Raw genomic sequence first — 18,289 nt, forward strand, 5'->3', positions numbered from 1 at the left:
ATTCCAGGGGGTTGAGGTGGAGAACAGCTATGTCCTCCTCGCCCAATGAGGACGTTCTTCACCTAGGCGAGGTTGACGTAGCCGTTCTTCATCTCTAAATGAGGAATTCACAAAAGTACACAAAATAGTAAGCAATCAGGGGTGTCAAACTGGCGGCCCCTCCGGCTCTTGCGCTACAAGTCCCATCATGCCTCTGCCTTTGGGAGTCACGCTTGTAACTGTCACTCTTGCAATGCCTCGTGGGACTTGTAGTTTGGCAAAAAGGTGGAGGGCCACCAGTTTGACACCCGTGACATAAGAGGAAGGGGAGAGGAAATAAATAGAAGTTGGTGGAAGGTTCACCTTCATGGCGTAATGGAGTAAGGGTGACTGAACAAAACAGAAAACTTTTTAGGCGGCACAACAGAATGTTGCCCGCATCCTCCACTTTTGCTTATTATGTCAGCCAGTTGCTTGGGGTGGGATGAGGGTACTTGGCACTTGGGCTGGGATGAGTGTACTTGGCGCTTGGGGTGGGATGAGGGTACTTGGCACTTGGGGTGGGATGAGAGTACTTGGCACTTGGGGTGGGATGAGGGTACTTGGTACTTGGGCTGGGATGAGGGTACTTGGCACTTGGGGTGGGATGAGTGTACTTGGCGCTTGGGGTGGGATGAGGGTACTTGGCACTTGGGGTGGGATGAGGGTACTTGGCACTTGGGGTGGGATGAGGGTACTTGGTACTTGGGCTGGGATGAGGGTACTTGGCACTTGGGGTGGGACGAGGGTACTTGGTGCTTGGGTTGGGATCAGGGTACTTGGCTCCTGTGTAAGCTCGACTTTCCCTGGGAATATGAAATAGGGTGTGAGAGAAGCGAGGGTGGGGGAGGTTTGGGTTGGGGGGTGGTAAGTACATGCTGCCTATGCTTCATTGAATAAAGTGCAATGGTTACATTGATCAAAGAATGAGTTTGATTTAAAGTGGTTGTCAACCCTTCCATACACCCGGTGAAGTGACCGGCCTCAGGTGATACACAGAGAGGAAACAAATCCTCCTACGTTAGTTGTACCTGTGTATCTGCAGTATTCTCTTCTCTACATCTCTACATCCTTTCAAAGTGTTGAATTTATAAAGCTTGTTTGAGCCATAAGAAAAAAGGAGAAAAGCTAAATTCACACACCTCAGTAAGGGGAGCTCTGAGAGCTGATTGGAGGGAAGAGACACCCCCCCTCCCCTCCACATAGCTCACATTAACAGAGCTGAGGTTGTGAAGTGACTGGCCTCAGTTGATACACAAAGCTGAAACACATCCTCCTACGTAAGCTGTACCTGTGTATCTGTAGTATTCTCTTCTCTACATCCTTTACAAGTGTTGAATTTATAAAGCATGTTTGAACTGTAAGAAAAAAAGGGGGCGTTAAGCTAAATTTACACACCTCAGTAAGGGGAGCTCTGAGAGCTGATTGGAGGGAAGAGACACCCCCCTCCACTCCTCGTAGCTCACATTAACAGAGCTGAGGCTGTCAATCTGCTGGAAGTCCCTTCCCTGTCACCATTTTTCTCTTGGTGTCACAAAGTGACTCATGCTGATAGCAGAGGAAGGAGGCAGCAGGCAGAAATGACACTGAGTGCTCTGGACTGAGACAAGTACACACTATAGAGGGATGTGCTTTGTACATATTTCATGTCGGAGGCTTACAGCCACTTTAAGGAACCCACCGTGTTGGTGCGGCTGGGAAAGGATCTGCGCCTCTTAATCTGTTTAATGTGCAACGTTTAGATACAACATTCAGATATTCTGATTTCTCCTAACAGGAGTGTCCCAGCGGCATTGTCAACGAAGATAACTTCAAACAAATCTACTCCCAGTTCTTTCCACAGGGAGGTAAGTTGTAACCGCCATCATGATTGGTCATCACTGTCATTGTGGATAATTACGCCGGCGACCTACGCGGACAATTCAGGCTGCACGCAGGATGAGAAAATACACGAGCAGGGGGAAGGCCGCAGGGGGATGGCCACAGGGGGATGGCAGGAGGATGGCCGCAGGGGGATGGCCACAGGGGGATGGCCGCAGGGGGATGGCCACAGGGGGATGGCAGGAGGATGGCCGCAGGGGGATGGCCGCAGGGGGATGGCCGCAGGGGGATGGCCACAGGGGGATGGCAGGGGGATGGCCACAGGGGGATGGCAGGGGGATGGCCGCAGGGGGATGGCCGCAGGGGGATGGCCGCAGGGGGATAGCTGGTGGATGGCCGCAGGGGGATGGCCGCAGGGGGATGGCCGCAGGGTGATGTCCGCAGTGGGATGGTTGCAGGGGGATGGCAGCAGGGGGATGGCAGCAGGGGGATGGCCGCAGGGGGATGGCAGCAGAGGGATGGCAGCAGAGGGATGGCAGCAGAGGGATGGCCGCAGGGTGATGGCCACAGGGGGGTGGCTGGGGGATGGACGCAGGGCGATGGCCACAGGGGGATGGCTGCAGGGAGAAATGCCGATTTTAGCACGATCAGTAGATCCTGATTGATAGGGAGCTTCTAAAGCAAATACTTCCATTTCCCTCCCTCACCTCCCTATTGGTCCTATTTATGTGATGGGCAGCTGCAATGTCCAATGGGGAGGCTTAAGAGGTGGGAGCTCAGTTTTTATAGAAAAGTAAAGAATTGCTTATCGCTTCATTGGCCTCCCACAACGGTACAATCCGTCTGTGAAGCATGCTTGTTATACTCACTGTGGAACCTAAGGGGTTAATCCTCTGCATTTGTTTGATCCTGTCTTCTCTGATCCTCACCTTCTTCCTGTGTCCCCCTCTTATCTCCTGATAAGAAATATTGTGTGGAGTCACTCTGCACATGCTCAGTTTGGTGTGTATTGCTAGAGATATTTTTTTTTTGGGTGAGCAGCACAGGGCCAATCAGCACTATCCAGTCAGGGTCAGGGGTTCTGCATCTGCATTCTCCTAGAGCAGAATGAAAACTCCTCCTACAAGCTTTAACCAGTGCTTTGCTGGACACTGATAGAAGTCACAAGACTGCTATATACTACTGATGATAACAGGTATTTAGCAGTTTATATTTATGAAAATAATTGCATTTCCATGTTGTGTGTACTGTGGGAGAGCGGATATAGTGAATGCAGGGTCCGGGGAGAGCGGATATAGTGAATGCGGGGTCTGGGGAGAGCGGATATAATGAATGCGGGGTCCGGGGAGAGCGGATATAGTGAATGCGGGGTCCGGGGAGAGCAGATATAGTGAATGCGGGGTCCGGGGAGAGCGGATATAGTGAATGCGGGGTCCGGGGAGAGCGGATATAGTGAATGCAGGGTCCGGGGAGAGCGGATATAGTGAATGCGGGGTCTGGGGAGAGCGGATATAATGAATGCGGGGTCCGGGGAGAGCGGATATAGTGAATGCGGGGACTGGGGAGAGCGGATATAGTGAATGCGGGGTCCGGGGAGAACGGATATAATGAATGCGGGGTCTGGGGAGAGCGGATATAGTGAATGCGGGGTGCGGGGAGAGCGGATATAGTGAATGCGGGGTCCGGGGAGAGCGGATATAGTGAATGCAGGGTCCGGGGAGAGCGGATATAGTGAATGCGGGGTCCGGGGAGAGCGGATATAGTGAATGCGGGGTCTGGGGAGAGCGGATATAGTGAATGCGGGGTCCGGGGAGAGCGGATATAGTGAATGCGGGGTCCGGGGAGAGCGGATATAGTGAATGCGGGGTCTGGGGAGAGCGGATATAGTGAATGCGGGGTCAGGGGAGAGCAGATATAGTGAATGCGGGGTCCGGGGAGAGAGGATATAGTGAATGCAGGGTCCGGGGAGAGCGGCTATAGTGAATGCGGGGTCCGGGGAGAACGGATATAATGAATGCGGGGTCTGGGGAGAGCGGATATAGTGAATGCGGGTCCGGGGAGAGCGGATATAGTGAATGCGGGGTCCGGGGAGAGCGGATATAGTGAATGCGGGGTCCGGGGAGAGCGGATATAGTGAATGCGGGGTCCGGGGAGAGCGGATATAGTGAATGCGGGGTCCGGGGAGAGCGGATATAGTGAATGCGGGGTCCGGGGAGAGCGGATATAGTGAATGCGGGGTCCGGGGAGAGCGGATATAGTGAATGCGGGGTCCGGGGAGAGCGGATATAGTGAATGCGGGGTCCGGGGAGAGCGGATGTAGTGAATGCGGGGTCTGGGGAGAGCGGATATAGTGAATGCAGGGTCCGGGGAGAGCGGATATAGTGAATGCAGGGTCCGGGGAGAACGGATATAGTGAATGCAGGGTATGGGGAGAGCGGATATAGTGAATGCGGGGTCCGGGGAGAGCGGATATAGTGAATGCAGGGTCCGGGGAGAGCGGATATAGTGAATGCGGGGTCCGGGTAGAGCGGATATAGTGAATGCGGGGTCCGGGGAGAGCGGGTATAGTGAATGCGGGGTCCGGGGAGAGCGGATATAGTGAATGCGGGGTCCGGGGAGAGCGGATATAGTGAATGCGGGGTCCGGGGAGAGCGGGTATAGTGAATGCAGGGTCCGGGGAGAGCGGATATAATGAATGCGGGGTCCGGGGAGAGCGGGTATAGTGAATGCGGGGTCCGGGGAGAGCGGATATAGTGAATGCGGGGTCCGGGGAGAGTGGATATAGTGATTGCGGGGTCCGGGGTTTAGTAACACTTTATCTACTTGCCATCCTTAGGCCGTTTATAAACATTCATGGACTTCAACTGGTTAAAATGAGCTCAGAAATCAGTTTGGAATCATTATTTTCACTCGGCAATCAGCTGTTCAGTAAAAATGAAGCGGGAGGTTTTACAGTTGCCCTTACAGTTGTTAAATGAGTGGAATCATTGCTCCATTTATTAATTCCCCCCAGCAGTCTCTAGTTTCTCACTGATGCGACGTCATGCCGCTTGTCACACACGGGGGGGGGGGAGACTTACTAGAACTGGAACACTCAGAATCTGGTGCAGCTGTGCATAGCAACCAATCAGCTTCTAACCTCAATTTGTTCAATTAATCTGGAAGCTGATAGCATACGTGGTAACACACGTGGTCAGAATAGCACCAGTCGCACAGCTCCCGATGTACACAGGACCATGTCTTTTGGCACACTGACTTATGAAGGTTGGTGCTCCCTGTGACTGCACGTGCAGCTTTGTGCTGCCATCTGTTGGCGTGTTGCAAAACTAGTCTTTTTGATACCACCTTGTATAAAAGGAAATCTTTAATAATTATTTTGTTTCTCACATTTGAATCCATTTGCGGGGCCCTGACTCTCTCTTGTTATCTTTGTCTTGCAGACTCCAGCATGTACGCACATTTTCTGTTCAATGCGTTCGACACCGACCACAACGGCTCCGTCAATTTCGAGGTGAGAGTTCTCAAGCACTAGGCGCACGCAGACCTGCCGCATGGTATCCGCAGATGCCGTTTATCACCCGACTACTGAACGGGGTGCATACATTAAAGTGTAACTCCGGACAAGCTGTTTGTTTGTCTTAGGCCGGCCATTCATTATACAATTTTCTCGTTCAAATTCTGTTAGATTTACCTTCCGTTCTGTAGTGCGAGGGCCGGCCTGATTACATACAAATTGAAGGCGTTTAGGTCGGACCTCGTATTATATGGTTTTTGGTAAATCTAAAAGATAAATTGTACCAAAAAATTCTATAATGTATGGCCAGCTCTAGAGCAAGGGGTCCCGAGATGAGGCCACGGCCGGGCCCGCTACAAGATTTTATCCGTCTCACGTCTAGGGTCAGGGAGATTCCTATGCATAGATCAGGGGCGGACTGACCATTTGGAAACTGTGGCACTGCCCGAGGGCCCGGGGTCAGTAGGGGGCCCCATGAGATGCCCCTGGTACCTTTTTCATAGGCTTTTTTGAGTTTGGGCAAGGACACAGGGGCCCCATAATCCCTTATTGCCCGGGGCCCCATGAGTTGTCAGTCCACCCCTGGCATAGACTGAGGATTCAGATCAGCAGAGACTGCTGTGGTCTCGGAGTCTCCCCCCAAACTGCCCCCCCACACTGCACTGTCACCATCACCATTGTTGCTAGGACTGCTGGCATCCTGATGAAAGGGGGGCTATGATGTAAGAAGGGACTCTGTTAGGGACCCTGATGTAAGTGGGGACCCTGATGTACAGGGGAACTCTGATGGGGGTGCTGATATACGAGGAACTCAAATGGGGACCCTAATATAAAGAAGGACTCTGATAGGGACCATGATGTAAGGGGGGACTTTGAAAAAAGGGGAACTATACATATGTATACATATTTATATATATATATATACAGTCAGGTCCATAAATATTGGGACATGGACACAATTCTAACATTTTTGGCTCTATACACCACCACAATGGATTTGAAATGAAACGAACAAGATGTGCTTTAACTGCAAACTGTCAACTTTAATTTGAGGGTATTTACATCCAAATCAGGTGAACGGTGTCGGAATTACAACAGTTTGCATATGTGCCTCCCACTTGTTAAGGGACCAAAAGTAATGGGACAGAATAATAATCATAAATCAAACTTTCACTTTTTAATACTTGGTTGCAAATCCTTTGCAGTCAATTACAGCCTGAAGTGTGGAACGCATAGACATCACCAGACGCTGGGTGTCATCCCTGGTGATGCTCTGCCAGGCCTCTACTGCAACTGTCTTCAGTTCCTGCTTGTTCTTGGGGCATTTTCCCTTCAGTTTTGTCTTCAGCAAGTGAAATGCTCAATCGGATTCAGGTCAGGTGATGGACTTGGCCATTGTAGAACATTCCACTTCTTTGGTTGCTTTTGCAGTCTGCTTTGGGTCATTGTCCATCTGCACTGTGAAGCGTCCAATGAGTTGTGAAGCATTTGGCTGAATATGAGCCGATAATATTCCCGAAACACTTCACAATTCATCCGGCTGCTTCTGTCAGCAGTGACATCATCAATAAATACAAGAGAAGCAGTTCCATTGGCAGCCATACATGCCCACGCCATGACACTACCACCACCATGATCACTGATGAGGTGGTATGCTTAGTATCATGAGCAGTTCCTTCTCCATACTCTTCTCTTCCCATCACTCTGGTACAAGTTGATGTCGGTCTCATCTGTCCATAGGATGTTGTTCCAGAACTGTGAAGGCTTTTTTAGATGTCGTTTGGCAAACTCTAATCTGGCCTTCCTGTTTTTGAGGCTCACCAATGGTTTCCATCTTGTGGTGAACCCTCTGTATTCACTCTGGTGAAGTCTTCTCTTGATTGGTGACTTTGACACACATACACCTACCTCCTGGAGAGTGTTCTTGATCTGGCCAACTGTTGTGAAGGGTGTTTTCTTCACCAGGGAAAGAATTCTTCTGTCATCCACCACAGTTGTTTTCCGTGGTCTTCCGGGTCTTTTGGTGTTGCTGAGCTCACCGGTGCGTTCCTTCTTTTTAAGAATGTTCCAAACAGTTGTTTTGGCCACGCCTAATGTTTTTGCTATCTCTCTGATGGGTTTGTTTTGTTTTTTCAGCCTAATGATGGCTTCACTGATAGTGACAGCTCTTTGGATCTCATCTTGAGAGTTGACAGCAACAGATTACAAATTCAAATAGCACACTTGAAATGAACTCTGGACCTTTTATCTGCTCATTGTAATTGGGATAATGAGGGAATAACACACACCTGGCCATGGAACAGCTGAGAAGCCAATTGTCCCATTACTTTTGGTCCCTTAACAAGTGGGAGGCACATATGCAAACTGTTGTCATTCCTACACCGTTCACCTGATTTGGATGTAAATACCCTCAAATTAAAGCTGACAGTCTGCAGTTAAAGCACATCTTGTTTGTTTCATTTCAAATCCATTGTGGTGGTGTATAGAGCCAAAAATGTTAGAATTGTGTCCATGTCCCAATATTTATGGACCTGACTGTATATATATATACAGTTGTGTTCAAAATAATAGCAGTCAGACATCACTAACCGGATCAATCACTTTTTGGTGGAAATGATATTTCTACATGGCAAATAATTTCCTAGCAGGTGTAGTAGAGTCATAGAAATCCAACAGACCCAACAGTCATGACATGCATGCTGCTGATTCTGTGTCATTGAATCACTCATTGAAAGGGGCGTGTTCAAAATAATAGCCGTGTGGAGTTCTATTAGTGAGGTCATTCATTCTTTGAAAAACAGGTGGCAATTATTGCCCTTATTTAAGGAAGGAAGGCAGCAAATGTTGGACATGCTGGTTACAGTGCATTTCTCTCTGAAATTCTGAGGAAAATGGGTCGTCCCAGGCATTGTTCAGAAGAACAGCGTACCTTGATTAAAAAGTTGATTGGAGGGGAAAACATATAAAGAAGTGCAGAAAACGATCGGCTGCTCAGCTAAAATGATGGCAAATGCTTTAAAATGGCAACCAAAACCTGAAAGACGTGGAAGAAAGCAAAAACTACCATTGGAATGGATAGAAGAATAGCCAAAATGGGGCGGACTCAGCCAACAATCAGCTCCAGGAAGATGAAAGAAGGTGTGACGTTCCCTGTGAGGACTGTTACAATTAGAAGACGCCGATGTGAAGCCAAGCTATCTGCAAGAAGTCCCCGCAAAGTCCCACTGTTGGGAAAAAGACGTGTGCTGAAGAGGTTACAATCTGCCAAAGAGCACATTGACCGGCCTAAAGAGAAATGGCGCAACATTTTGTGGACTGATGGAAGTAAGATTGTTCTTTTTGGGTCTAGTGGGCGGAGACAGTTTGTCAGACGACCCCCAAACACTGAATTCAAGCCACAGTACACTGTGAAGACCGTGAAGCATGGTGGTGCAAGCATCATGATATGGGGATGTTTCTCATACTACGGTGTTGGGCCTATTTATCGCATACCAGGGATCATGGATCAGTTTGAATCCATCAGAATACTTGAAGAGGTCATGCTGCCTTATGCTGAAGAGGAAATGCCCTTGAAATGGGTGTTCCAACAAGACAACGACCCCAAACACACCAGTAAACGTGCAACATCTTGGTTCCAGACCAACAAGATTGACGTTATGGAGTGGCCAGCCCAATCCCCGGATCTTAATCCAATAGAAAACTTGTGGGGTGACATCAAAAATGCCGTTTCTGAGGCAAAACCAAGAAATAGAGAAGAACTGTGGAATGTGGTCCAATCATCCTGGGCTGGAATACCTGATCACAGGGGCCAGAAGTTGGGGGACTCCATGCAACACAGATGTACAGCAGTTCTCAGAAACAGTGCGACTACAACCAAATATTCATGAAGTCATTCAAAGGAAAGCAAAATCTTCAAACATTTCTCAGTTTATATAGTGAATGTTGGAGTTTGTAAAGAAGAATACAAACACGGCGATTTTTTTGAACCGTCTAATATTCACTTTTCTTCCATTTTTTTAGAGGAACAACACAAATTTGATGTATTTTTCTTCATGTTGTGATTTGGAATAGAATGTGTCGTGTTCCCAATGCATTTGTGTGGATGGAGATAAAAGCTATTAGAAGGATTTTCAGCTTTATTCACTTTTTTCAACACACTGCGATTATTGTGAACACAACTGTATATATATATATAAATAATTTATTTATTGAAATATATTTTGAAATATATTGAATACGGACAAAATTGTAGCATTTCAAATATATTTTTCTTCCGTATGGGGAGCAGCGGGGCAAATTGATGACATCACAGGATCAAGGGAAGGGTGGACCTCAGAGTTCTGGATTCCTTCAGTCTTATTTAGGAAGACCAGGGGCGGACTGACCATTTGAAAACTCGGGCACTGCCCGAGGGCCCGGGGTCAGTAGGGGGCCCCATGAGATGCCCCTGGTACCTTTTTCATAGGCTTTTTTTTAGTTTGGGCAAGGATACAAGGGCCCCATGATCCCCTATTGCCCGGGGGCCCCATGAGTTGTCAGTCCGCCCCTGAGGAAGACTTATATAATTCAATGCCTAGAACGGCCAATCACGGTTCTTCTTTTTCTGCAATAAGCCGGGTCATGGTGGGATACCGCACTTTGCACCTCAGTATTGCTGTTTGCACGGCTTTATGGTGTTACAAAGTAGATTGCTGGATGTTTCTATGACACGTCTCTGACCGGTGTTCTCTCTCCTGTAGGATTTTGTAGCGGGATTGTCAGTCATCTTGCGAGGGAGTATAGATGACAAACTGAACTGGGCCTTTAATTTGTACGACCTAAACAAAGATGGCTGCATAACTAAAGAGGTACGAGTGTCCAAACCAGCGTCCACAAAAATGAAGAGAGTCAATTCTCTAGCACGTTCCCCCTTCCTATGTACAGCATAGTCCTCTCCACCCCCCACCCCCATAACCTTTTATGTAGCAGCTGGGGAATACCGTAGAGCAGCCATTCTCAACCAGAGTTCCAAGGAACCCTAGGGTTCCTCAAGAGGTGTCCAAGACTTCCTTGAGCTGTGGCCAACTGAGCATCCATTTGATGGTATCTTCATAATTCCAGTATCAAAATCACATTGCACATGACTGCAGGGTGGCATTCTGGGGCATGCTCCCCACTGATCACCACCAATGTATGGGGCATTTTCCAAATGGCTCCTAATAGAGTAGTCCTAGCAGGGGTTCCCTGAGACCTGAAAATGATTTCAAGGATTCCTATGGAATAAGGCGGTTGAGAAAGGCTGATATAGAGTGTCAATGGAATAACTGCTTTGTGTCTGCTGCAAATCCAAGATGGTGGTACCCAGCAGTAGTCTCAGGGATTTTAGATGTCCACTCAAGGGAGGTTTGTTAACAGGGTCACAGTCAGGGGTCAGGCTTGGAGATCCGGACTATAGCAATAGAGAGGCTCCCACTGACCAGCAGGATAAGTACACAAGCAGGTCACTCTGAGGAGCTGTTTTACGGTGTCTTGCCGAATAATCACCTGAAATTGAAGTTTTTGTGCTCTCAGCTTATTGGTCCAGCACCCGTTTTGGAATTTTTATACATGGCTTCCATTTGCCATCTATAGGCACAGAATCTTCTGTGCCTAATGAAAAATATGGTCCTTCATCTGAAACCTATAATCTACAACAGACATTTTTAACGATTCCTTCAGAGGTTGCTAGGGACTTCCTTAGTTGTGACTGGTTGACCTCCCATCTGACGGTGCTTTCATAGTTCTGGGGGCATGCTACTTGGAAGTGCCAGGGTTGGACATCAATGTCTTGAGGGTGGCATTCTGACCACCAATGTAATGAGGGTTCTTCTCATTGACCACTAGTGTAGGGAACATTCTTTCTACTGACCACCCATATTACGAGCATTCTTCCCACTGATCACCAATGTAAGGAGCATTCTTCCCACTGACCCCCAATGTAAGGGACATTCTTCCCACTGACCACCAACGTAAGGAGCATTCTTCCCACTGACCACCAATGTAAGGGACATTCTTCCCACTGACCCCCAATGTAAGGGACATTCTTCCCACTGACCCCCAATGTAAGGAGCATTCTTCCCACTGACCACCAATGTAAGGAGCATTCTTCCCACTGACCTCCAATGTAAGGGACATTCTTCCCACTGACCCCCAATGTAAGGGACATTCTTCCCACTGACCCCCAATGTAAGGAGCATTCTTCCCACTGATCACCAGTGTAAGGAACATTCTTCCCAGTGACCCCCAATGTAAGGAGCATTCTTCCCACTAACCCCCAATGTAAGGAGCATTCTTCCCACTGACCACCAATGTAAGGGACATTCTTCCCACTGACCCCCAATGTAAGGGACATTCTTCCCACTGACCCCCAATGTAAGGAGCATTCTTCCCACTGATCACCAGTGTAAGGAACATTCTTCCCACTGACCACCAATGTAAGGGACATTCTTCCCACTGACCGCCAATGTAAGGAACATTCTTCCCACTGACCCCCAATGTAAGGGACATTCTTCCCACTGACCACCAATGTAAGGAACATTCTTCCCACTGACCACCAATGTAAGGAGCATTCTTCCCACTGATCACCAATGTAAGGGGCATTCTTCCCACTGACCACCAATGTAAGGGACATTCTTCCCACTGACCACCATTGTAAGGGACCTTCTTCCCACTGATCACCAATGTAAGGGACATTCTTCCCACTGATCACCAATGTAAGGGACATTCTTCCCACTGACCTCCAATGTAAGGGACATTCTTCCCACTGACCACCCATGTAAGGGACATTCTTCCCACTGACCACCAATGTAAGGGGCATTCTTCCCACTGACCACCAATGTAAGGGACATTCTTCCCACTGACCACCAATGTAAGGGACCTTCTTCCCACTGACCCCCAATGTAAGGGACATTCTTCCCACTGACCACCAATGTAAGGGGCATTTTTCCCACTGACCCCCAATGTAGGAGACATTCTTCCCACTGACCACCAATGTAAGGGGCATTCTTCCCACTGACCCCCAACGTAGGAGACATTCTTCCCACTGACCACCAATGTAAGGGGCATTCTTCTCACTGACCACCAATGAATTGATTTTAGCAGGGGTTCCTGAGTCCTAATAGTTATTTTAAGGGCTCCTCTGTGGTAAAAAAAAAAAAAGTTGGATCTACAATATCAATGCTTCCCAGTATTGGTGTCCAAAACCTGCTCTGAAATCTCCATTCAATGATTAGTTTTACTTTGCCCCACCTTTTAAAATGAAGAGGTTGCGTTCTGTAGACCCACAATGCCTTGAATTTAAAGGCAGGGTTCTCAGGAAGGGAACGGGGCTCTCTAGACCTACATCAGATGATATATATTTGATCACTGAAGTTATTATGCTACTATTTCTGTTGTCTTCTTGTAGGAGATGATGGACATCATGAAATCCATATACGACATGATGGGCAAGTACACGTACCCGAATATGAGGGAAGAGGCACCCAGAGAGCACGTGGAGAACTTTTTCCAGGTGAATTTCCAGGCCAAGCCTTCTCTATACTGTGTCTGCCATACCGCTCTGCATATTTAACACGTCCATCTTTCTTTTTCCCTAGAAAATGGATAGAAATAAGGATGGTGTAGTCACAATCGAAGAATTCATAGAATCATGTCAGAAGGTAATGTGGCTATTTACGACCTCCATACTGGACAGATATTCATTTTGTGAATGGTTAAGTGAACCTTTGCCCTGCCCGTTCTTATCTTCTTTTTGCTCCTCCAGTGCTCTGTTTGGCCACTGAGAGAAGAGAGTGGGTGGAAACCCTCTCTTAGAAATGTAGCACCCTCCTAGTTAGCAGGGGGGAGCTAGCTAATTATTATTTTTTTTAAATAGAAGGCCGAGTAGCAGCCTGGGTGATAATCAGAGGGGTCAAATTCGGATCAGGGCTGAGAAGCTCTGCAGATCAGTTCACTGATGCCTCCAACTGATCTAGAGATTTGGAGAAGTCTCTGGAACTCAGTGGGTGGTGGTGAGGTCTTAAAAGATCCTGACCAATCCCCAGGCAGGAGAGGCTTGGTATGGGGTTGGGACAGCCTTTAATTATGTTTGAGCATGCTCAGCAGCAGGAGAGTTCACATGGAAGATGGAGTGAGAAGACGAGATGCAGGAGCCTGGGGAGGGGACCCAGTGGGAAGGGGCCTACCTACAGGCAGGAAGCTGGAAAGTAGGATCACTCAGACCTCATCGGCCCCCAGAGCGAGGACCGCCTGTGGAGCCAGTCCAGCGGAAGGCCTGAAAGCAGCTACCAACCCACCGGCTCACAGGACTGACTGAGTAATCCTGCACCCCCTGGGCCAGACAAGGGAAAAGCATTTGGGTTGGAAACCTGACTCGCTCTGTTCTAAGGACTGTCCGCCTTTACAGTAGTAGCCACTGAATCCCCTTCGCTCAGGGATTCCTCTAGATTGCTGGATAGAAGATGACTTATCTGGGGTCTGGGGTGGTACGCCAGGAGAGGCTGGAGAGCTCTCCTAGAAGAGGAAACCCTTCTTTGCAGACTTGTACATAGTTGTTAGGAAGTTTTCCTCAGTTTACAGTCCCTTGGGCATCCCATGCACCCCTTACTCCATCCAAGGTCAATTCCCCTAAAAAAAGTCTATTTGGGCAACAGCCAGGCGAGACGGTAACAATACAACAGGCAATGATAAATTCATGGACTTGCGGGCAGCAGGGTAGAAGGGAAGGGGAAGTAGTCAAGAACAAAGCCAGGGTCAAAACAGGAGCACCACAGCAGACTGGGGAGAGCCAGAGAAGATTCGGAATTCAGACCAGGTTGGTAAGAAAAGGTCAGGATCCGATGCAGAATTGCAGGTCGTAGGTACAATACTGTAGCTCTCAGGCTTAAATGGCCCACTTGGCACCTCGATTTGCAAGGAACCTGAACATATCCACACACAAATGTTGGCCATGCAAAATTCTATTACTGAATTATGCACATGTGCGGGTGCTCATGCAGACAACCTGCCATGCAGGCTGGCTTGGTCTTCCTGTAGCACACTGACCCCTGACGGGTTTGTTCCAAGTTCTATTCCCAAGTGGGTGCGAGCAGTCAGGCACACAGAATTTTCCCAGTCTCTGAACCAGGGGCGGACTGACGACTCATGGGGCCCCCGGGCAATAGAGGATCATGGGGCCCCTGTTTCCTTGGCCAAACTCAAAAAAGCCTATGAAAAAGGTACCAGGGGCAACTCATGGGGCCCCCTACTGACCCCGGGCCCTCGGGCAGTGCCCGAGTTTCCAAATGGTCAGTCCGCCCCTGCTCTGAACACAATCCCCAGGCCCTGAGTGTCTTTTTTGAAGTTTAATGCTGGTTAAACTTGGTTGGGTTTGGGGTGAGCCTTGGGATTCTCCAAATGTGCTGGAAACTGAAAGAGAGGGCACTCTCTGGTACTAACCAGACTCTTCAGGGTAGACCTCTTTTGATAACAGATAGAGGACATACAGCTTAGGGGACTCCCACTATGAAAGCTGCCCTAAGCCAGCAACTCTGGAACAGTCTCTTCAAGGGTTAAGCAGCTACAGTCTCTAGGATCTCTCTCTATCTCAGGCCTCTACTCACTGTGTCCTTGTGTACATGGATGCCTCCTTCCGGTACCAGACAGGCCCTCCAGGCCAGATCCTCTGCAGACTTTCTCCAAAACTCAGCAGCTTTAGTAGTAGGGCCCCCAGTTCTCCCTAAGCTGGGACTTCATTGAAACCCCTGCATTCTTCAGCTAATCTGCCCAGAAGGGCAGCAGCCCTTCAGGCTGGGCCTTGTCCTCCAGGGCAAGGATTCTATCGGTTTAAGGCCCCAGACTATTTATACACACCTCAGCCCCATGCTGGTCATCTCATTGACCAGAGATTGGCTGAAGCTGTATGAATATTAAACCCAGGGTCTTCCTCTTCTAACCCTCTAGAACCTACTACAGGAAAGAGGGAAGTAGTTGAAACTGCAACCAGTAGGACCCAGAATAACCAAAAGCAGTCAAATCCTGCTCCTCTGACTACTATTTCTACCAGCAACCTACTAGGAGGGCGCTACATTCATAACACGTGGTCAGTTGTCCACAAGCTGTTGATGAGTAGTTGGAATTGTTGTGGAGGAAGTTAGGTGTCCTGTACAAAGTCCATACTTCAACCCTACTGGACACCTTTGAGATGAACTGGAGGGAAGAGCAGGAGCACGGTAGCTAGACGTTACTCCTTCACTCTCAGGGTCTATGTAGGGGGACCCCGGGGCACCCTCCCCTCCCCCAAGAGGGAGGGAAGAGAAGGAGCACAGTAGCTAGATGTTACTCCTTCACTCTCAGGGTCTATGTAGGGGGACCCCGGGGCACCCTCCCCTCCCCCAAGAGGGAGGGAAGAGAAGGAGCACAGTAGCTAGATGTTACTCCTTCACTCTCAGGGTCTATGTAGGGGGACCCCGGGGCACCCTCCCCTCCCCCAAGAGGGAGGGAAGAGAAGGAGCACAGTAGCTAGATGTTACTCCTTCACTCTCAGGGTCTATGTAGGGGGACCCCGGGGCACCCTCCCCTCCCCCAAGAGGGAGGGAAGAGCAGGAAAACGGTAGCTAGATGTTGCTCCTTCACTCTCTGGGGCCATGTAGGGGGACCCCGGGGCACCCTTCCCTCCCCCAAGAGGGAGGGAAGAGAAGGAGCACAGTAGCTAGATGTTACTCCTTCACTCTCAGGGTCTATGTAGGGGGACCCCGGTTCACCCTTCCCTCCAGCAAGAGGGAGGGAAGAGCAGGAACACGGCGGTAGCTAGATGTTACTCCTTCACTCTCAGGGTCCATGTAGGGGGACCCCGGGGCACCCTTCCCTCCCCCAAGAGGGAGGGAAGAGCAGGAGCACAGTAGCTAGATGTTACTCCTTCACTCTCAGGGTCTATGTAGGGCAGTGTTTCTCAACTCCAGTCCTCATGGACCCCCAACAGGTCATGTTTTCAGGATTTCCCTCAGATGAAACAGCTGAGGTAATTACTAAGGCAGTGAAACTGATCAAATCACCTGTGCAAAATAATGGAAATCCTGAAAACATGACCTGTTGGGGGTCCATGAGGACTGGAGTTGAGAAACACTGATGTAGGGGGACCCCGGGGCACCTTAGGGGACCTGCTCTACTCACCTGCTTCCACTTGGGCAACTCTGACCATAGTTTGGGAATCCAACGTCCAACAAGCTCATATAGGTGTGATGGTCAGGTGTTCACAAACTTTTTGCTTTATAGCGTCCACATGAACCTACAGGGATTAGTATACCAGCCAAGCAATTAAACTAATCCCACAACAGTACAATCAGTCTGTAGATGCAGTAAAGCGTGCTTGTTATACTCACTGTGGAACCTAAGGGGTTAATCCTCCGCATTATGTAAAAAGGCTGCGGCGGGCAATCTGGCGCTAACAGACCCTGGCTGGGAGGGACACCAACTGACACAGAGGTCGCTAACAACACTAATACAGTGATCAGATATACCTTACACTGTCCAGGGGCAGACTGACAACGCATGGGGCCCCCGGGCAATAGGGGATCATGGGGCCCCTGTGTCCTCGCCCACACTCAAACCACACCCAAAAAAGCCTATGAAAGGTACCAGGGGCATCTCATGGGGCCACCTACTGACCCTGGGCCCTCGGGCAGTGCCAGAGTACCCCAATGGTCAGTCCACTCCTGACACTGTCACTGTACTAGTGATACCGGCTGGGAAAGGGTTAACATCCAGGGGCAACCAAGGGGTTAAATGTGCGCCAAAACGAGTGTAATGTGTGAGGATTTTACTGACAGATATGGTCGAACTTCGATTTGATTTCAGGGAGAAGAAATAACCAGGTGTCTGTATACAGAGTTCTGTGTGTTTGTAAACACAGAACCTTGTGCTGCGATTGGCCACAGCCGATCAGCAGGTATACAACCAAAATTATTGGCCGAAAGCAGGGGCGGACTGACCATTTGGAAACCCGGGCACTGCCCGAAGGGCCCGGGGTCAGTAGGGGGCCGCTTGAGATGCCCCTGGTACATTTTTCATAGGCTTTTTTGAGTGTGGGCAAGGACACAGGGGCCCCATGATCCCCTATTGCCCGGGGGCCCCATGAGTTGTCAGTCCGCCCCTGGCCGAAACCTGCTTACAAGCACTGGTCAGCAGGGGACGCGCATGCGTGCTGAAAACCAGGAAGTTAAGCCGCGACGTCATCAAGCTTGGCTGTGACGCCCGCCAGCAGTTAAATGACCCGTGGGCGGGAGGAAATCGGTTCATGTACGGCAGGGGTGGGCAACTGTGGCCCTCCAGCTGTTGTAGAACTACAAGTCCCATGAGGCATTGCAAAACTGACAGTTACAAGCATGACTCCCAAAGGCAGAGGCATGATGGGACTTGTAGTTCACTAACAGCTGGAGGGCCGCAGTTGCCCACCCCTGATGAACGGTAATCAATTCAATTACTTGTTACATTTTGTTATATTGTATTGTTTTTTGTTTTTTTTTGTTTCCAATCGCAGGATGAAAACATTATGAGATCCATGCAGCTCTTCGACAACGTCATTTAGCAAAAAGCGGCGAAGGAACGGATTTCGGGATCGCACTTTTGAATAGACATTCTTCTGGCTGCACAATTACAGAATAGTGTGTCTGATGCAAACTAAAATGCAATTATAATCTCTGTACTACTTTACGGCTGTTGTAAACACTTAAAAAAAGAAAAAAAAAAAAAAAGGTAGGGGGGGACAAAGGAAACCTCCCGCCGAAGATTCCAAAAACTCCAGTTTCCCGACGTTAGCACACTGCCACCTAGTGGATCCGTCCAGAATACTGATTGGATTTGGAAAAAAAAGTTCAACTATCGTTCGATTTTATTTTCTTTTCCATATATCACGGGGACCTTCTGTATCCTTTTACAGAGATG

At 49.0% G+C, this 18,289-nt stretch overlaps 1 protein-coding gene across 1 annotated transcript in view; it reads left to right on the top strand.

Moving 5' to 3' along the window:
• LOC149428550 (A-type potassium channel modulatory protein KCNIP2-like) overlaps positions 1-18,058 on the top strand; it is an 80,568-nt gene extending 62,510 nt beyond the window's left edge. Inside the window, exons 3-8 of the mRNA XM_089667274.1 lie at positions 1,796-1,865; positions 5,280-5,350; positions 10,093-10,200; positions 12,777-12,881; positions 12,967-13,029; positions 17,886-18,058. Coding sequence (XP_089523400.1) covers positions 1,796-1,865; positions 5,280-5,350; positions 10,093-10,200; positions 12,777-12,881; positions 12,967-13,029; positions 17,886-17,933 — 465 coding nt within the window. The 3' untranslated portion in view covers positions 17,934-18,058. The remainder of the gene's footprint in view (positions 1-1,795; positions 1,866-5,279; positions 5,351-10,092; positions 10,201-12,776; positions 12,882-12,966; positions 13,030-17,885) is intronic.
• The last annotated feature ends 231 nt before the right edge of the window (positions 18,059-18,289 follow it).

Source organism: Staurois parvus, unplaced genomic scaffold (genome assembly GCF_062004578.1).
Source record: "Staurois parvus isolate SC_StPar_1 unplaced genomic scaffold, SC_StPar_1.0 ptg003144l, whole genome shotgun sequence".
NCBI lineage: Eukaryota > Metazoa > Chordata > Amphibia > Anura > Ranidae > Staurois > Staurois parvus.